Source organism: Myripristis murdjan, chromosome 5, assembly GCF_902150065.1.
Source record: "Myripristis murdjan chromosome 5, fMyrMur1.1, whole genome shotgun sequence".
In the NCBI taxonomy this organism is placed as follows: domain Eukaryota; kingdom Metazoa; phylum Chordata; class Actinopteri; order Holocentriformes; family Holocentridae; genus Myripristis; species Myripristis murdjan.
In genome coordinates, this window is record NC_043984.1 from 22,435,515 (window position 1) to 22,456,642 (window position 21,128).

The window sequence follows — 21,128 nt, forward strand, 5'->3', positions numbered from 1 at the left end:
TTGCATAACTACATTCAAATGGCCATTGTGTCAAAGAGAAAATGTAATAATGCCGTTCCCACATCTCTCTCTGTGCTCACCAGGCGCGTCAGCGAGAGAAAATGAATGAGGAGCACAACAAGCGTTTATCTGACACTGTGGATCGTCTGCTCACTGAGTCCAATGAAAGGCTGCAGCTCCATTTGAAAGAACGCATGGCTGCCCTGGAGGACAAGGCAAGGCCTGTACACACAGTCATGGTTCACTTTCGTCAAAGAAGCAACTGCTCTCCTGATATTATTGCGGTGTTCTACCTTGTAGCACAGTTTTGTAGTTTGAGTTGACATGGTCTTTTTTTTTTGTCTAGAATTCTCTTATTCAAGACCTAGAGAACTGCCAGAAACAGCTTGAAGAATTCCACCACACCCGGGTCAGTAAGCCTTATATGAATGACTAAGGCACCAAAAATAACCCAACTAAGAGTCCCCTCACTTCCAACTCATGCCCCATAATGCCCCTCTCTCTCTCTCTCTCTCTCTCTCTCTCTCTCAGGAGCGGCTGATTGGGGAGATTGAAAAACTGAGAAATGAGATTGACCATTTGAAGCGGCGCAGTGGGGTGTTTGGAGATGGAACTCACCCACGGTATACACGTGATTGTTCCTCCACACACACACACACACTCTCACAGTCATACTCACACCCAAACATAGTGCTATCTGCATTGTTGATAGTGGACTGAGAAGCTGCTCTGTGTGTGTGTGTGATCTCAGGTCTCACCTGGGTAGTGCCAGTGACCTGCGCTACTCGGTGGTGGAGGGCCAAGATGGCCACTACAGCACAACTGTCATCAGGCGGGCACAAAAGGGCCGACTGGCGGCACTGCGAGATGAGCCAAATAAGGTGCCCGCATCTTTGCTAGCCCACTACAGTCCCATACTACCTCATGTATACATATACCCAGCAGATCACCCAGCAAACATACAGAGCTACTTACAAACAAACTATACTGGCCACAACAGCTCCCCACACATGCACCTGCTCCTGTTGCCAACTCTCTGTCCAGGTTCACTGCTGCTTCACTAATAAGTGTCGGTGCTTGGCTGGAGCTGTGATGAGAGTCCAGCCGGTGTCTTGCAGTGATTTCACTTCATGCCTAACTCACCATTCTCTTGTAACCTCTCTGTCTCTCTGCCTCTGTCCCTCTCTCACCTGCTGCCATGGACATGCTGTCTGATGTAAGTTCTCCACTCATCCATCCCTTCCTATAACCGTCCACCCATGTACATAACATATGCATATTTAAGTGTCAAAGTCTTATTTAGCAAATGTAAGCATTTAATCAGGATTCATCCACATACATAAATATAAAAGGGACAGTCCTCTAGTTTAAAAAAAAAAAATGCTGCATCTCATGGTAATGCATATTTAGACTGAGTGTATGTGTGCGCTGTATGTTGTGTCTAGGTATGTGCAATGTTTGAACAGGACTACCCGTCGTTGCGTGGGAGTGTCAGTCACCTCCTTGGCAGCGATATCGAGCCAGAGTCCGATTTGGATGACGATGTTAGCTCCGCCCTCCTGTCTCCCAGCGGCCAATCAGATGCTCAGACCCTCGCTCTCATGCTGCAGGAGCAGCTTGACGCTATTAATGAAGAGATCAGGTGACAAACCACAGGCACATCTGATGAGATTACATGACACTTTAATGACTGCCGTGGGGAGATTGGGCCATTACAGCAGCAAGGAAAAGGGATATAGATAAGAACAAAACACAGAGTCAAGATAATACAACAAGTCGCTGCAACAAAAAGAACATACTGCTAATACAAAGCATGCAGGACATTGGGCAGATGTGATGGATGCACTAGTGTGGATGTTAGATACAGGCCTGATAACATATAGAACATGTCAGAAATGAAAGCAAAGGGACTTTATTTGCTGCCCTTTAAACCAATGCAAGGACATTAAATCTCTCAAATGGAGAAAAGTGGGTTATATCTCAGTCATGACCCCAACAGCAACAGATATAAATTGTAGATTGTTTACCAGAAATAATCAATTAGGTCAATATAAAATAAATAAGTGATATAATGTATGGGCAACCCATATAAAATAAACCCCAACTGGGTGATCAGGATGCTTTCTTGTATTGCCCTGAAGGATGTATTTTGCGATATTGACCATGTGGGTGTACATCATCCAGCTTATTTAAAACAATAAAAAAATAAATAAATAATAAAATAAAAATAAAAAACTCTCCAAGGCAGAGGTCTTGCTCGGAAAATGGTTAAAAACCCCTCATTGACCTAGCTACAGTAAATCATACTTGAAGAGCCTTGGAAGGTTTTTTTGTGTTTATTTGTCCATAGATTCTATTTGAGTCAGTTACTATTGGACCTTGATGCCAAGACACATTAATAGCATTTAAGCTGCATTAGCCTTCCACAGATTATAGTCTACCTTCTTCCTTGTTAATAAACCTTCATTGGTGTTTTCTGATTTCTTTTTTTTTTTTTTTTTTTTGTTTCTTTGTTTTTTTGTTTTTTGTTTTTCTGGCGATAGTGCAGTCTCCATCAATAAATCAAAGTTTTCATGTTCCCCAAACAAACCAGAAGTATTATCCATGTTGTAATGACACGTGTGCTCCAGCAGGTGTCGTTGTTAGCCAGCTTGATTAATGGTAACAAATGGACTGGACAGAGTGGTATATCAAACCTGATAACCAGTCAGAAATTCATAATGACAATCATTATTCAAAAATATCAGCACACAGCTGACCAATCAGAATGAAGTATTATATAATATAAATATATATATAAAAGTATAGTAGTAACTTATAAGTATTGGCAGTGGAGAGGAGATAGTTCTGCATCTCAAAGACAGTCTCTCATACACATTGGATTTCCCATCTGAATTATAGCATATGTGTTTCTGTGCATGTGTGTGTCTGTGTGTGTGCGTGTGTTTGTGTGTTTGTGTGTATGTATAGAATGATTCAGGTGGAGAGAGAGTCAGCAGACTTGCGTTCTGATGAGATTGAGTCTCGCGTGAACAGCGGCAGCATGGACGGACTCAACGTGACACTGCGACCCCGTGCCCTGCCCACCTCTGCCACTGCCCAGTCCCTGGCATCATCATCCTCCCCGCCCACCAGTGGGCGCTCTACACCTAAACACCATGCACGCAATGCCAGCCACCAGCTAGGCATCATGACTCTGGTCAGAGATCACACACATTGTATCTCTGTCTCTCACATACACACATATCACAGTCATGTGTTAACTGTTAAAAAATAAATATAAAACATGTATAGCATAATCCATGGATGTGGTCTCCTCTTTAACCATGTGTGTTGTTCTGTTCCTTACAGCCAAGTGACTTGAGGAAACACCGCAGGAAAGTAACAGTACGTTTGAATTCAACTGATGACTAAAAGTACAGGGTGTCCATAAAGTCTCTTTACAATTTAACTAATTTATTACAAAACCAAATGAATAGACAAATCTGTGGAAATTATTACAAAATGAGGAGTAGATATTGAAGTGGTTTTTTTTTTGTTTGTTTGTTTTTTCCTCATTTAATACACCTCTATATGGGCACCATTAGTTGCACGAAGCACATCAAGACGGTTCTCGATTTCTTGCCATGTTCGCTGTAGCATAGCCTCATCAACGCTGGCAATGGCATCAGTGATCTTTTGCTGAAAAACACAAATGCAATGTGATTAAAAACTTTGATAACCACTGAGTACATAGAACAAATCTGATTAACATATCTCATCAACTGCTTTTGTAATAGATTTTTTAAATTGTAAAGAGACTTTGTGGACACCCTGTATACCTAAAAGTAATAGATGAAGCCACTCTTTTGTATTTTTCTTGACTTTTGTGACTGATCTAAGCTGCTTTTGATGCTGTTCCAGTCTCCAGTTGAGGTTCGGGAGGACAAAGCCACCATCAAGTGTGAGACATCTCCTCCCTCCTCACCCCGTAGTTTACGGTTGGAAACCAACTTCGCCCAGTTTACAGGCAGTCTAGAGGATGGCCGAGGGTACACACACAGTCACACACACAGATTCATTCGCTTACCTTTGTTTCATAGATCACAATAATGTACGATAGATTTAAGAGTCATATTGTTTGTTCCTGCTAAACCATTTCACTGTTTTGACTGTTCGTAGCAGCAAGCAGAAAAAAGGCATTAAGTCATCTATCGGCCGTCTGTTTGGGAAGAAAGAGAAGGGTCGAATGGACCAAAATGTGGGCAGGGAGGGGCAGCCTCTATCAACCTTACCAGGTACACTGCATACTACATGTCTTAGTACTGATGCAGACTGTGTGTGTAAAAAAAAGACAAAGGAGGTAATGTTGCATTACTGCGTTTCAGACTTTGAGATGGGTATTGGGGACACCATGACTCTGGGAAAATTGGGCACCCAGGCCGAGAGGGACCGCAGGATGAAGAAAAAGTAAAAACTCCCTTTTGTGGTCTGACTCTGTCTGCATTTCTGTCCCTCTTGTTACTACCAATTATGCACCGAGCGATTGCTCTCTCACCAACTGGAGAATTCATTCAGTTTTTGATCATAGAATTTGGTATGAAGATTCACTGTTCTCTTCCTCTCTTTTCTTCTCTCTCGGTTTTTAATTGCCTTCTCAGACACGAGCTTCTGGAGGAGGCCAGGAGAAGAGGGCTCCCCTTTGCCCAGTGGGACGGTCCAACTGTCGTCTCCTGGCTAGAGGTATACAGCCAGCCTGCTAGTCCATCTGCCAACTCTAAACCTCCTTGTAATCTGCCTCTGTCTTGCTATCTTTTTGTCAAACATTCACAGATATCTTGACAAATGCCAGACTGACCAGTTTAGACTGGTCAGACAGGTATTCATGCTCCATACCCCCTCTCTCTTACCACTTATGATGATGATGGTAATGATCATAATAATAATAATAATGAAGATAATCATGATGGTGATGATGGTGATTAAGAACATACTGTTGCAACAATGCTGTTACTTGCCTAATGAAATGACCCAGTATAATACTATTTGTGATGATAACGACAATGATGATCATGATGACCACACTAGTGACGATGATTATGTAGATGATGCTGATGACTCTCCCCTTTGTCCCCAGCTGTGGGTTGGTATGCCAGCATGGTATGTGGCGGCCTGTCGCGCCAATGTGAAGAGTGGAGCCATCATGTCGGCTCTGTCGGACACAGAAATCCAAAGGGAGATTGGCATCAGCAACCCCCTGCACCGGCTCAAGCTGCGCCTGGCCATTCAGGAGATGGTCTCCCTTACCAGCCCGTCTGCACCACTCACCTCCAGAACGGTACACACACTGGCACACACAAGTGCATGCACAACTCCATACCCATACCACATTCACTTTTATGTTTTTACAAAAAAAAAAAAAAAAACCTCACTGTAAATAAATAAAATAGTCAGAATATACATGAGCCTACACAAAAATGAAGCACACAGTGAGTGTTGGGCTTATGCGCAACAAAGAAACACATTAGAGCACTCATTACTTTTTTGCAATAACTATTAATTGCAATAACTAGTAAGCTGTAAGCTGCATAGGTTTACTGTAGATTTTACCTGCTTTAAGCGCAACCAGCAAACGCTAATGACAGCGATGAAGACAGCCTTGACATCATCAAGTATTTCTGCTATTATAGGTTGTGGGTGAATTATGTCAGGTCTGGCATTCCTTACTACATCAGAGTTTATTATGGGCTGTAGAAGGCTTTGACTATAGAGTTAAGACATAGGTATTAAGAATAATGAATATGCACAAGGCATTGCAAAGGGCCTCTATTTTTAGGTATAATAAAACACTCACTACAACACTACAACACTTTTTTTAGTAGACAGTGGATAACATCAGTGTTCTTGTAGTATAACAAGTCACTTTTACAAGAAACATGTTAATTCCCAAACACTGCACATCATTCACTTTTAGGCCCATCCTCTCCCCACACCCTTGGGTGATGACTCCCCACTCTTTCTCCTCCTCACATAAGAGGCTCAGTTAAAGCCTTTGACTGGGTCCACTGCTGCCCAAAAGTGCATGGGTTCTGTGGGAAACCTGTACTCACATAGTGCCAGATATAGCTACTAGCTACCTGCCTGGAAGACACACACTCCCACTGTTGGCACCACTCAACGTGTGTTTGTGCTTGTGTCTGTGTGGATGCATGGGTGTATTTGTGTATCTCTGTATGAACGCGTGGGTATGAGTGCACATGCACACTTGGTTGTGTATCTGTATGTGTGTGTGTGTGTGTTGTGTATGTGTATGCGTGTGCATGTGTTTGTGTGTGTTCTCGTTCTCCGAGCAGTCCTCCGGAAATGTGTGGGTGACTCATGAAGAGATGGAGAACCTGGCTTCCTCCACTAAAGCGGTCAGTGCCATCTGGGTTCTCCCTCCCCTCCTTTCTCCTCACCACACACACTCACACTCCTACACACTCACTCTGTCCCCACCGTGCCATGCATATGTTCACTTCCACGGCCCCCTTTAAATACCCACATATCAGAATCTATTGCATGCCAACAAAGTGATACTATTTTGTGCTTGTGCCGGTGCCTGCATGTGGATGAGGGTTGTACCTTGTGGTCATTTGTCTGTGTGTGTTCATGTGTACATGAAAAGTTGCAATAATGATATGATTGTCTGTGTCACTGATGTGATTGATGGGTAGCAGACAGTCTTGTGGGAGTGCCTACTGTGTGTGTGTGTGTGTTTGTGTGTCTGTGTGTGTGTGGCGAGCCTGCCTGTCTCTCTAACCCTGTGTATTGTCTCTGCCATGCTGCCGGGCGCTCAGGAGAGTGAGGAGGGCAGCTGGGCGCAGGTGAGAACACTGCTCCGCTAACATCTGCTTGGCCTAGAATAACACACACCTGACATACTCACAATGAAGCTGTGCCCACACTCCTTACTAATAAACACACACATCCACAAAAATACATTCATATGCTGTGTGTTTTTTGTCCTGTGAAGGAGAATGGGTATTTTATTCTTTATTTAGACAGAGAGAAAGTAGCAAGGGATGCAGAGTAAGGACAGTAGTGAAATCTCTGGTGGGAAATCTTGTTTTGTTTTGTTTTTTTCCTGCATACTCTCACACTCTTTCATACACACCAGTGCCACATGTGCATATTAGGACTTAATGATATGGTGAAAAAAATACAATACACTGTGACTGCGATATGATTCCTGATTTTATTGGGAATCCTAATTTTTGCATCATAATTTTCATTCTCACCAAAAAAAGAACATTATTTTTAAACCAGGATATCTGTGTAGCGCCACAATACTTCATTTATAGTGGTGTTTTGTTACAGTTTTTACCTTCATTAAAAATGCTGCAGTTTGGATATTACGCTTTTCATAATATTTTGATTGTTCAGCCCTAGTGCATACAAGAACATATTTCAAATTCTGAAACACAGAACACTGGTCTTTGACTTTCTATTTTTGTGTTACACAGTATAGTAATATTGTATACTGCTCTCCCTGTAGACTCTGGCCTATGGAGACATGAATCATGAGTGGATAGGAAATGAATGGCTGCCCAGCCTTGGTCTGCCCCAGTACCGCTCCTACTTCATGGAGTGTCTGGTGGATGCCCGCATGCTGGACCACCTCACCAAGAAGGACCTGAGGAGCCACCTCAAGATGGTGGACAGCTTCCACAGGTCAGTGGCTGTTCTGTAGCAGTTCACTTAGCTGCTGTTTGATCAGCCTTTCCTTTCATCTGGTAACTGGATACATTAGCATTAGAGATGAGAAGGCTAATGATGCTTGTGTGTGTGTGTGTGTGTGTGTGTGTGTGTGTGTGTGTGTGTGTGTGTGTGTGTGTGTGTTCCTGTTTGTGGTGTTTGTGTGTGGATGTCTCTGTTCTTATGTTTATGCCTTTGTGTGTGTGTGTGTGTGTGTACACAACAGGGCCAGTCTGCAGTATGGGATTATGTGCTTGAAGAGACTCAATTATGACAGGAAAGACCTAGAGCGCCGGAGAGAGGAGAGCCAACACGACATGAAAGGTAGACTTTATACACACACACACACACACACACACACACACACACACACACACACACACACACACGCACGCACACACACACACACACACACACATTCATGCACTTACATGTGTACAGGAAGAAAAAGGCAAAAACAAGCGTGCACACAAATACACACATTTAGTGGTAGGGCTGCACGATATATATCGTTTCCACTTCAACATTGCGATGTGTACATGTGCAACAATCACACTGCAGGATGCACATTGTCAAGTAGGACAAATTAACTCAGACACATCATGCTACAACTTCTTTGCTGCTTGATACAAAAGGAATGAGTAATCTACAAGAAAAGACTGTCTGATGTTAGGTTTATCAAACAACCAAAGCTCCACTAGTCACCAACCACAACCTGAAAATGACACCTATTTTGGCTGTTTGATAAACTGATGAAGTGCACCCAATTGCTGTGCATGCCAAATCAGTGTGTTGTCTTCCTTTAAACATGCACGAGACACAGCTACTGTCACAGATCATGTCGCCTGGATGCTACAGGCAGGCGTTAAGTCACTTTTGAGTGGTTGTACTTCTGTTAACAGCAGCACCCCGTCCCAGTGTTGTTTAAAAGTTAAAAAGTTACTGTCACAGGGCTGGTCCATGTCCTAATGTAAGAAACACCTAACACACACACAAAACTGTTTGAGCATATATTTTAGCAGTGTAGAAATGGTAGATTGCATATAAATAGGTAGAAGTGGGGGGTGTTAGAAGAGGATAAACTATTAAATTAAAAAAGATTATTACACTTGAGATCAAAAAAGATATCGCAATGTCACTTTGTTCCAGTATCGTGCAGCTCTGTTCAGTGGTACAATGGTGCACAAATGCACACACATCAGGCCAGAGAGCCACCTAGTGGCTTTGTCTGGTATTGCTAGTTTGGCCTGAGTGTTCAGACAGCTGCACCTCATATTATCAAATTGCCAGCTGAACGAAGGCCCAAAGTCTTATGAACCAAAGCACCACACACCAAGAGAGGTACACACACGCACGCATGCACACACACACACACACACACAGACACACACAACTACATAGACACACACACATGCAGGGCTGCAGCCACCCAGATCTAGCCAACCATCTTGACCTTATGACCTTGAGTTCTGCACATGAACTTGACTCAGCTGTTGTATCAAATCAGAACTGTCCCCCTACTTGCACACACACACACACGTCCACACACACACACACACACACACACTCACACATGCACACAAGCACACACTCACCGCCTGTTCCAACTTAGAAAGCTGGGTGACAGCTGTGCTTTAAGTGAACAAAGGGAGTGTGCCAGTGAGTTGACACTATGTGGACATGGACATTATGATTTCTCTCTTTCTCTCTGCCACCTCTGTTGCTTCTAGAAGCCAGTATATACCATTTTGTTAAAAAAAAACTGTCCCAGTTTTTGATCAAGTGTTTGACCCACTCCCCTGTACTGTAGATGTGCTGGTGTGGACCAATGAGCAGGTGATCCACTGGGTCCAGTCCATCGGTCTGAGGGAGTATAGTGGCAATTTGTTGGAGAGCGGTGTCCATGGGGCGCTCATCGCTCTCGATGAGACCTTCGACTACAGCAGCCTAGCACTCATCCTGCAAATCCCTATGCAGAACACACAGGTTAGTAGAGAAGAAAGAGACATTCGCATATATTTTGATTACACAATAACAATATACAATAAACAATACAAGGACCATTTCAATTAGGCTAAAAAATTATCTCTTTTTCAGTGGTCATATTTCATCTACATGAACTGATTTCTAGGGCCATTTTATCATTTTCAGGGACAATTTTATTGAAGTTGGAAATTATACATTTACATCACCTAGTGGCAAATAAACACCTCTACATTTTAATTTTAAATCATAACCTTGCTTGTTTCCCACTGCTGGAAACTTGTGGCAGAACTTACAGAGGACGATAGTGCCATTTCCCCCAACTGCTACTTCCACCGCTCAATTGTTGAGTTTTTTATGATGCATTGGTTGATTTATTTTTTGTTGATGCAGCAGTTTGTGTGAGGTCGGCATTCCCTTCCACTGCCGGCTGCGTAATGCCAACGGATTCTACTGCTTCAGGCTGTGCACACAGTTGTTTTCTGATCAAAATCACTCCAATTTTCTCATCCGGAAAGCACCAAAAAGAATGTCTCAGTCACAGGCTCCCCACAAACAACCCACTTGTCCACAGCGGACTGTATTTACAATCAGGCATTTTACAAACTGTCAACAACATTTTTGCCCTGAGCCCTTGTTCGTTTCCGACACTGCTTTGAAACCACAGCCTTTGCCTCTGCTTACAGTGTGTGTTGGGTTTCAGGCACGGCAGGTCTTGGAGAGGGAGTTCAACAATGTGCTGGCCTTGGGGACCGACCGCCGTTTGGAGGAGGTGAACTCCAAAGCTGTTCCCTCATTCAGAGAGCATATTGGTAATATTTTCTATGCTGACAACAGTGTGGGCCAATTATAACCCCTCATTTCTCCCTGTCCCTCTAGAGTGGGGACGATAAGACGTTTCGGCGCTCTCCATCGTGGCGTAAGAGGTTTCGGGCACGTGAGGGAGGCACCGGGCTGGGGATGATGGCGGGGTCAATGGAGACACTACCTGCTGGCTTCCGCATGCCCTCCATGTCTGTGCCACCCTCCATGAATTTAGTGCCCAAGAAACAGCTGCAGCCTGAAGGTGTGTTACAATACTAACCAGCCTCCTCAGTCTTCTTAATATGTGTGTGTGTGCATGCTTAGTGTTCTCTCAGCTCGTCCTGATTAACTGCCACGCCCCCTCTCTAGCTCCTCCCCCGGCGCCTCCGAGACTCGATCCCTCGGCCATACGGACCTACTCATGCTAACTCCTCTCCGCTTACTAACAGGAGCGCTAATGCTAACAGGTAAGCTAACAGAACAGTCACCAGCAATGCCCAGTGGTGTGGCATGTGGCGAGAATGTGGCACTAACTCACAGTGGCAAGTAGAAATTTTTACATGGGGTGGCAAATGGGTGGCATGAAGTTTTGGCATGGTGGGACATTTGTTAATTATTTAACAACACTGTTGAATATAAACCAAATACAGCAGGTCTGTATACCACAATACTTTATATTGGACAAAAATAAAATAGCCAACAACTAATAACATCATCATACTGGTAATAACTGTAAGCACTGCTATACTGGAATTTGTAAAAACAAAGAACTGGCATACCATGAGGTCCAGTTGCACATGTGGCAGAAAGCTCTTTAATCTCCCTGTCTCTCCTCACCTGCCTCTTGGTTTCTGTCTTTCTGTCCATCTGTTTCTCCTTCTTGCTCCCTCTCTATCATTGTCTTGCTTTCTCCCTCAATCCGTATCACTTTCATCTTCCTTTCCTGTCCTGTGTTTTTTTTTTCCTGAAAAAAAGCTAGAGATGTCCCCACTTTTGCCCTCTCTCTTATTATTCTCTCATGCTCACATTCAGTCTCTAAAAAATGTAAGATCAATTCAAGGCATTTGACTCCACTGCAGGGATGTATGACTAATGAACTAACAAACTATTGCTGTTTTAGGACAATGCTAGGTTGCTGATTATCTTTGATTTCTATTTAATTGAAAGAGAAGCTATATCTGGGTCTAGACAATCAGAAATGTAGTTTATTAATACTGTTTACAGCCTTCAAACGGCTTTTCTGTCCCTGTAATTTATAGGAAACACAACAGGACGACACCCTCTGCAATCATTAGAAGGGTCAAATTCCAATTCCCCCCCCAAATATAAAGACAAAAGGCTAGAGACAAACACTAGTAAGAAATAGTGTTACAAACCGTTCATATTTACAAGCTCCGAAGAAATGTCCCGTAAATTATATAAATGTCCCTTGACCAATTTGAACTGTGGTGCAGCTGCTTTCAACTGGAGTTGGTTTGTTTTTTACAGTTTCAGGCAGTAAAATTTGAGTTTGACACTTCCTTGTAAATGGGGGTACAGCAGATGACTCCCGTCTTTCCCAACAGCCAACAGTGAGCAGATAAATATCAAACATGTTTGACAAGAAACTATCCAGCTTTCTTGCTAACTATTTTGACAAAGCTCTTTTTGACAGTGGAAAACTGACCACATAGTCCCATCACTCGTGAAAGTATCCACTGTCACAGTTTCCTGCATACCCGATTCGCTGTTTCTGCTATGCATAGGTTTTACATTAATTGTACTTGGACAAATGGAGTTGCATTCACTGGACACTTGCGTTTCAGCCTAGTAAATGTATGACCAGCAACAACATTTCATTCATTTTTTTATTATATTGCCCAAAATTTGGGTAGTAGATGGGGTGGGAAGGCCTTTTTGTAGGGTGGACAGTCCTCCAAGTCATTTCCTCTAAAAAAGCCAACCACGCCAATTTAGGGGACAAGATGTATACAGTACTCATACTATTGTGCCTCTTGTAATGCATCATCTTCCTTAATGTGACTGTCTTTGACTAAGGATAAAAGAATATATTGGCTGATATTTCAGGCTGATATTGATCTTTTATCTTAGATCACCCAGTATTGTCCAGCCAAAATGCTATTTTATTTTCTCGCACATTGTATGGATTTACTTAATAGTTCAAACACGGTTTTCATTCAAGTATGGAAATTGATAGTTCAGTCCACATGGGCCTCATCAGACCGACGAACAGGATCCCTTCAAACGGACAAAAAGTGTGAAGTAAGCACATGATTTGAAGATTGAGTCTACTTGGCCCTTGCAGATAACTTGCATGTTTATTCCACATTTTTTGTCAGTTGAGAGCAAACGGTCCTCACCTCAGTAAACCCTAATTTTTGCATCGTGCACCTTTAAAGATATTGAATGGTGCCAGCAGTGGTATTGATTTTGGCTTTCAAAAACTCACTGGTCAAGCCCTTGATTCTTAATGTATGTGTTAAGAGGGTGCAAGAGGCTGATCTCTCTCTCTCTCTCTCAATTCAATTTTTCAATTCAATTCAATAAAGCTTTATTGGCATGACTGTATCACATACAATATTGCCAAAGCATGTTTTGGTGAACAAATAACAAATCTCTCTCTCTCTCTCTCTCTCTCTCTCTCTCCCTCCCTCTCCCTCCCTCTCTCTCTCTCTCTCTTTCTCTCTCTCTCCTTCTCTCTCCCCCAGTGCATTCTCATTACTTGTATGGACACATGCTTGCGGCCTTTCGAGAGTGATATGCCAAATCTGGAGAGGGAGACCTGGGTGCCAGAGGGGGTTTTCATCACCAGCCCCTTTGCTCTCCAGCCTCGCCTCCCACCTTTCACTTCTCACCTCTCCTTCGGACACGTGCAATACAGAGGCCAACTCTGACCTTTGAACTCTGAGAGTGCTCATTTGGCTGTGCTCGCTGCTGTAAAGGAGACTCGTCCCAGTCTCTCCCAGTTTACCCCCCGTGCTCCCAGTAGCCTTGTTGTCGTGGTGTTGTGCTCCCGCTCCCCTGGTCTCAGCTGTGGGTTCTAGTCCTGGTTATAGTGCTGACAACATGGCCCAAGTCCAAACCAATATTCTGCTGCCACCACTTCCTTGGCAATACAATAGCTGATTGGGTTGTGAAGGTACGAAAAAGTTATTTAAGTGTCAAGGTGGCGGTGACTAGTCATTGATTTGGACTTGGGAATGATGAGTAATTGTACAAATGGCAGATCCCATTGCACATTGCCCCCCCTCCTATCGGTTATGCAAGGTATTACTCATTTATCATTTCTGTACATAAAATGGATGACTTATGTTTTTTATAGAAATATTATATATAAATATAAATATAAATATAAATATATATATATTGGAAATATATATGGAGAATAATCTAATATCATTGCTGTATGAAACCCAATGCCCTGTATTTGGTAGTGACTGTTCTCTCTCTCTTTCTTTCTTTCTCTCTCTCTCTGTGTTGGACCTTTGTGTGTCTTCTGTATGCTGTAAGTGTGGGAATCGTTCGTGGGGGGAACACACTAAGGAGGGTTGTGTTTCTAAAAGGACTCCTCACAGGTTCATGGGTCCAATTTAAACTCCTCTCTTTGCCTCTTCTTTTTTTCCCCCTGTCTCCTCTCCTCTTTTGACACTATGTAGCCGTTACCTCTCTCCTTCTCTGTCCTCCTCTCTTGCCTTCTGTATGACACTATGTAGCCTAGAATAGAGAGGATCCTTTAATATGAATCTGTGCGAGTGCGTGTGTATGTGTATGAATGCGTGAAACCAGTGTCTCCTTGCTCGAGACTTGATGACGTCGAGAAGCGAAGTGCAAGGCCAAACCCCAGCCATGCGACCATGAGTTTTCTCTGTGGATGGGTAGTGTGAATACTGTAGCTCCTCTCTGTTGATTCCTTACTTCCTTTCAAATCAAACTGTAAACTGCTGCTCGGCATCAGCCAACGATATCCATGTAAAACTGCTCAAAGTGTCGGAGACAACACCTCTGACTCTGTCCCACCACCTCCCGTTTAATCGCCATGGAGACGTGCCAGAGAGTGGTCAGTGCAAACTGGCTGACCAACTCCTCGTCCAATGAGAACACGGCATATCGGTGAACCAGTGAAGTATTGGATGGGTGTACAATCATTTTTTTATTATTATTTTACAGTTTTTTCAAGGTGTCTAAAAGGTGTAATGTGCTATGTGGCAGCTATGAGTACTGTATGTGTATTTATTCCAGGTGTGAAATGATGCTGACAAATCAAGATTTTATTATTTGGCTATTTAAAAAGTGTACTGTATTTATGACACTATATAGACATAAGTAAAGCTGTTTTTTTAAGATATTGGATGTTGTGTGATCGTTTTGAGGTGCTCATGGTGTGTGCTGACAAAGACAATGTGACGGCGTATTGAAAATGGTCTTTATTTCAAGGATTGGACTGAAAATATCACTTTCGTAACATCTACAAATACACAACAATCTTAGTTATAAAAGTCAAAAATAAGTTAGCAAAAAATAAAAAATAAAATAGCAAAACCACTCTGTAGAAAAAGGGAACGTATTTACATCACTAGCATTCATAACCTGTTTAAATTAAGCAGATCTTGGTCAAAACTGCCACGGTACATGTTGGCCCCACAAAATAAACTCATGTTTTTTTTTTTTAAGCATAAAACACACACAGAAAGAATGCAAGATAGATCAGGGAAAGGTTTCGAAAAAGAAGATTTCTTTGAATTAAGTTCGGAGAAAAATCTCTAATTTCACTAAGCTGCTGTGGCTCTGACAGACAAGTGTGGACCCCAGGGTAAGGCAGAGAGTAAAGGGAATAAGGCCTCTGTGAACAGGACGGGAGGAATTTGGTTTAGCCAGCCGACCCTTAGATCAACAGAGTTTGACAGCTACAATCCTAATAAATGACAAATTTAATACTTCATACTTTGTTTTGTCATAAGAGAAAACATTCACAACTCAGAGCAGTGGACCTGAACAATAAATTAACTTGGAATTTGGGACTGGTGTTTATGGCTCTCTGTGTCTATGGGTCAGCTGTGTGGAGGGTCTATTTGGGAATGTCCACAGGCACCACAGGATAGGCCACAGCGCCGTCTGCTGCCGAGATGCTGTCCACAATGGAGGTCAGGGAGCGCATGTTCCCCTGCTCTGGAGAGTCAGCAGCACTCAAGAGATCTGCAGGAAGACACAACCACACATTCAGTATCAAATTGCACAAAAACGGACTGAGATGCTGGGTAATGAGCATGTGCATGTACGCCCGCATGTGTGTGTGTGTGTGTGTGTACTTACCCTCACTGCTGTAGCTCTGCGTGCACTGGTCCGGGGTGCTGCTCCACTCTGGGCTACTACAGCAGGTGCTGCCAGAGCTGGGCTCGCTTGACGACGACACCTGTTACCATGGATACACACACACACAAACACAAGGTGCTGTCAGTCACTCTGTGTTATGACACACCAACACCCCCCACCAGCACACACCCACTCACAAAGAAACACCAAACACACCACCATACAGTGTAACACCACACACACGCGCAAAAAAACGTGTCCTGTGACCCCCACAGACGATATTGTTTGTTGAGTGCTATCTCAGGAAAAGTAAAACGATTTTTTTTTTTTTGTCAGAATGTATAGATGGAACCATTACAGCAGGAAACAGGCTGATCTTTTGCTCCTAGTGAACAGTGGTGGGTGTGATTTTGAAGACTGAACTCAATCGGCTCCATGCTTTTTCATTTTCTGCTGCATTGTGTTTTTTTCCTTCTATGAACGATTAGAAGGCTTCCAGCCAGAGATTTATATCTCTTAAAAACCTCATATCTGAAGACAATGAACTGTAACCTTTAAAAAGTATGACATGAAAACAATTTCAAGATACTTTCAGGGACTTCATAATGAAATAATTCTATGATTAAACAGATAAACGGATACAACATCTTCTCCCACTGAGGAGTAAAATTAATTGTGGATGGCTCCCACATTACTGTGATGCTCACAATGTCAGATGTCCTTAGAAGAAAATTTTGACATTGACCATTATTCTTATTTCTGCTGTTCTCCTGTCTCTCTTCAGTTTTTTCTCCTCACTGCTTACTATCTTCTGACCATCCATTTGTGGCTTCTCCCTGTGTGTTCCCTTTGTTTGCCTTTTAATGATAATTTCAGTGCTATTTATTTGACTTCTCTGCTCCATCCCTTCCCGCCTTGTCTCTCCTCTGTCCTACTCACCCTTGGCTGGGCTGGGTTGGGCCGGTAGTGCAGTCCCTGCTGCCCTGTCTCGCTGTCCTGCTGGTTGAGGGAGGACACCAGGGCCTGCAGCCTCTCAATGTACTGGATGGCGCTCCGCAAGATCTCCACCTTGGGCAGCCTCTGGTTGGGGTTCATCAGTGTGCTCCGCTTCAGAGCCTCAAAGGCCTCGTTCACCTTCTTCAGACGCCTCTTCTCCCTCAGTGTGGCCGCTTTCCGACGGTCCATGGTCACTGTCTTCCGCTTGCATAACTTACAGGCCCAGGGTAGGCACTGGCCCGGGCAGTGGGGTTCTGAATGAGGCGACAGGCCAGAGGGGGAGGCTTTGTCCTCCATTCCAGTGACCCCCACTCCTACGCCCCCAGACAGACTCCCACACAGCCCCATCATGGAGTTCCTGTCCTGGTAGCCCGCTTGGTCGTACCCCCCGGGCAGGCGAGAGGGGAAGTAGCTGTCCCCTCCCTCGTAGAAGCGCTGGTCAGGGAAGAAGTAAGGGTTGGTCTCGAAAAGCTCCATACTGGACAACGCTGCGGTCTGGATGTAAAGGGACAAAAATCCCCGCTTCCCCTGGAACGGCTTGACGTATTCTTCGGTCCCGTGCCTGGAGAGTGTGTGTCAAAGTGTACGCGTGTGTGCCTCTCTTAGTCCTGGCCTGAGTGTATGATGAGAGGAAGACGTGTGGAGGACAACTGGTGTGGAGCAACTGTAGGCTGGCATTTAAACCCCTCTGCCTGCTGTAGGATCACAGGGTTAAATTTAGCACGAGCCCCCAGAAACCTGACACGACGTTTAGCTGTTGCTGCACATCTACACTTCACATCTCTGTTGGACCCTGCTCTCTAGGGCTTTATGGCCCGTGTGTGTGTGTGTATGTGTGTGTGTGTGTGTGTGTCTGCACATGTGTGTGTATGTGCATATGCCCTTGTGTAGTTTTTTTTTGTGTGTGTGTGTGTGTGTGTGTCTTGAGGGGCTGGGATGTGATCAGGTTGCTGTGGAAATGGGACAGATTACCTCAGATCAAAGATGTCTGTTCTAATGAGCTAATCCCAGACTCACGTCCCCCTCCATGACACCATACATGAAGTCCCCTGCCTAGAGGGGGGGGTAGTAGTGAGGGGCCAGGGACAGTCTGGAGACAGCTGTCACTTCTACTAGGACCCAATGATACACAATGACAAGAAGTTGTTTGTCTCCTCGCTCGGGACGGGAAGCAAAAAGGACAGAATATGTTGTGTTTACTCCAAAAGTGGGTCAGAGATGTTATTGTTTTCCCTCAGTTGTGACTGCAGCGACGTCAGGTTCAGAATGATCAAGCCGTGTGGTATTAAATTCATTGAAGATGAAATTAGATGATAGAAAAGCTCATACCGTTGTTGGTGGGCTGTGGATTTATAGAACCACATTGATATCTGTTGACTTCTCTAAGATGATTTCATAGTGTAAAGTCAACCTCTGAACCACACAAGTTCAGGCTCATGGTCTTTGAATTAGACAGGCGGGTGCAGTGAACGGACACAGTACAGTAAGTTCACTCTGGCTCCCGTTAGTCTCAGTGACAAGAGAGAATAATAAGAGTCCAGTGGAATGGCCTTGGTTGTCCTGACCCCTTCCTGCAAGCCAAAGTGTTAGCCTTGCCATTGGGTGCTAATCCTTCCAGGACATGTTTCACCTCATAGCTCACCAGCTAATTCAGACAAGCTTCCGCTGGGATGGCCAAACAGTTAAACAGACACCTCTGTTAGTGCAGAAGTGGCCTGAATGACCGGCATAGTGTTAGATAAGTGTTACATCCCTCTGCGTGCTATATCACTGCCATAGGTTTATCACAATAATACACATATCTGGCAATAAGTGTTTGATTTAAGGCGGGGCACAGGTCTGTGCTGTGGCCACACTGCAAAAAAAAAACATCCACCTTAACAAGTCAGTGGGATTCCCACTCGGTCGAAAAATTGTGTTTTTCTTGAAATGTGGTTTGACACAATTCCACTTGTTTCCATTTGTTTCCAGTGCAATTTCAACTGTTTTGAGAATTTTCTTGAAAAAATATAGTGTCTATATCTTTAAATGAGGCAAATCGCTCCAGCAGCATCGGGAGACTCATGAGTGTGAATCAAAGCATCAATATCTTGAAACAACCCAGAACAAAGCGAACCACTCCACTTATACTGGGAAAATGACACGTTTCAAGAAAATGATTGAAATAGACTGACTCACATTAGAAACTCGTGAATTTATCTCGTCTCATTTTTTTCTCATGCAGAATTTTACACTTTTTCGGAGACTCAGTATCACATGAAATAACTTGAGATGTATCTTTTTTCACAGTGCAGGATTGGTAGAGTTTTGAGTAGAAGACAGCGTGCAGTGGGATTAGAGTCCAGTTCTGGGACTGGGTGTCAAGCAGAGGTTTGGCAGGCCTGGATGGTGGGCAGTGGTCTGCTTCTGGGGGTTTGGGGCATGGGGCTGGGACTGTAGCACAGTGCAGGGGTGCGGTGGGCTGTCAGGTTAGTCTGTGATGGATAGTCACTGATGGTGGAGCGAGTACAAAGACGCCTGTGTTGGACTCAGGGGTATGAGAGGGAGGGGGTCCGCAGTGTGTCAGAGTCACTCATAACCCTCTGTCATCTTAACCCATTGTCAGCAGAACTAGAGAACTTGTGTGTTTGTGCGTGTTTGTGTATGAGTGTGTGTGTGTGTGTGTGTGTGTGTGTGTGTGTGTGAGTGTGTGTGTGTGTGTGTATTGAGTGGAGTAGTGTCAGCCTCACACTCATGTCTTGCTTGACAAACAAGTCCCCTCTCAGCGTTTTGAAGTGAACACTTGAGATGCAACACACCAGGGGGGACTCAGTGTTTACTTGCTATCTGTGGATGTGTGCTGTGTTTTTAATTTTCAGTTCAGGACTCATAGCACTGATTAAACCAAATGAAACTAGACTGGCACTATACTTTCAGTGAAGATTTACACAAGGAACTGGCATTGTGGATTATGATTAGCTTTCATCCATCTATATGAAACTGCCATCAACACATTTTTCATGCGCCACAAGGCAATTTGATGTAGAAATATCTATATGATGCTTTTATTATATTAATACCGCTGTGTGTGTTTATGTGTGTGTGCGTGTGTGTCTGTCTGTGAACCAGGGATTGCCCTGTCACTGGCAACAGTGGCCCACTTCTCCTCAGTGACAAGCAGCAGCACATTGCAGGACAGCTGAGTGTGGAGGAGGAGGGGAGAGGGATCAGTCCTCCTCACCCCAGGTTAGCCTCAAGATCATCACTGACCCCAAGAACTTTCATTTGAGTGAACTCAACTTTATGATCTCAGATAGCTAAGATGAGGATAACATAAAAGCAGGGATGTGGTGTTGAAAAAGACTGGTAAACTGGGTAAACTACAACCTTCAGTGAACATTATGCCCCTTTTTCATCACATGGTATCAGCACTGCTCGCCTCGTTTTCCAATTCCAGATACTATCCTAAAAGTTTGGGATAGTATCTCGTACCAGATACTATTTTTGAACCAACTCCACTGGTAATAATAATAATAATATAATACATTTTATTTGTAAGCGCCTTTCTCGACACTCAAAGACACTTTACAAAAATAAAACAAGTACAATAAAACAACAGATAAAAGCTACACACGGTAAAAAGAAAAAAAAAATGGAAAAAATGGAACACTGGTGTTCCAAACAAGCTGAGAAGATACTAGAGAAATTGAACAGCAAAGCCTTGCTGGTAGCAAAGCACTGCCAGCTGCTGAATACACTAATACTGTTCATGTGAAGCAGCCATTTCTAGTTGGTCGTGTTGATTTTTTAAATAAAACACTCCTGTGGGACTCTGGTAGAGGAGGGACGGAAAATTGCAGGTCATAGATTTGTGGGTTCAGGTTGGACACAGTCCCAGGCAGGACTCTGGTCTTAACCCATGGCAGTCTACAGCCCACCATCACAAACAAAAACAAAAATCAATCAAGCGTAGACTATGCTGTGTATCTGCGCCAGACGGCAGCCTGGACAAGATTTGAAAAAAGGTAGGGTCTCGTCGTGTTTGGTTGTGTGTGTGTGTTTTCTTCTAAGAATCCGTTCTTACATAACTTGTATGACACACAGATGTTTGATAGACTACTAGAATAATAATGTACAGTCAATTTCTGTCATCAAGATGTATGTCAGCCCAAAAAATGGGTAAACTCTACTCTACGATAGGATTCCTAAGCTAAGTTTGGATTCGCCCTCTTCTACATCCCTGCATATAGCTGTTTTTAATTCTGTTTGTAGGCCCACATAGTGGATGTGGAGGGAGCAAGAAGACAATGCAGCAGGGAATGTAGAAAGAGAAGGAGAGA

The 21,128-nt window shown here is 43.6% G+C and overlaps 2 protein-coding genes across 2 annotated transcripts in view; one reads left to right on the plus strand and one right to left on the minus strand.

Annotated features, from left to right (window-relative positions):
* The window catches only part of ppfia4 (PTPRF interacting protein alpha 4), a 60,269-nt gene extending 45,427 nt beyond the window's left edge, over window positions 1-14,842 (plus strand). The window contains exons 10-30 of the mRNA XM_030052498.1: window positions 84-215; window positions 347-409; window positions 532-623; window positions 752-881; window positions 1,467-1,642; window positions 2,971-3,199; window positions 3,352-3,387; window positions 3,904-4,031; window positions 4,162-4,277; window positions 4,368-4,449; window positions 4,641-4,722; window positions 5,117-5,317; window positions 6,333-6,395; window positions 6,819-6,845; window positions 7,517-7,692; window positions 7,943-8,040; window positions 9,527-9,702; window positions 10,403-10,471; window positions 10,579-10,765; window positions 10,873-10,970; window positions 13,212-14,842. Of these exons, the coding sequence (XP_029908358.1) occupies window positions 84-215; window positions 347-409; window positions 532-623; window positions 752-881; window positions 1,467-1,642; window positions 2,971-3,199; window positions 3,352-3,387; window positions 3,904-4,031; window positions 4,162-4,277; window positions 4,368-4,449; window positions 4,641-4,722; window positions 5,117-5,317; window positions 6,333-6,395; window positions 6,819-6,845; window positions 7,517-7,692; window positions 7,943-8,040; window positions 9,527-9,702; window positions 10,403-10,471; window positions 10,579-10,765; window positions 10,873-10,931 (2,322 nt within the window). The 3' untranslated portion in view covers window positions 10,932-10,970; window positions 13,212-14,842. The remainder of the gene's footprint in view (window positions 1-83; window positions 216-346; window positions 410-531; window positions 624-751; window positions 882-1,466; window positions 1,643-2,970; window positions 3,200-3,351; window positions 3,388-3,903; window positions 4,032-4,161; window positions 4,278-4,367; window positions 4,450-4,640; window positions 4,723-5,116; window positions 5,318-6,332; window positions 6,396-6,818; window positions 6,846-7,516; window positions 7,693-7,942; window positions 8,041-9,526; window positions 9,703-10,402; window positions 10,472-10,578; window positions 10,766-10,872; window positions 10,971-13,211) is intronic.
* Window positions 14,843-15,568: 726 nt separating this feature from the next.
* Window positions 15,569-17,346, minus strand: myog (myogenin). The gene is made up of 3 exons (XM_030051988.1): window positions 16,753-17,346; window positions 15,814-15,913; window positions 15,569-15,696 (listed from the first exon to the last, which is right to left on the minus strand). Exons 1-3 carry the CDS (start codon window positions 17,284-17,286, stop codon window positions 15,569-15,571), a joined length of 762 nt encoding a protein of 253 aa, XP_029907848.1. The 5' UTR covers window positions 17,287-17,346.
* Window positions 17,347-21,128: the final 3,782 nt, after the last annotated feature.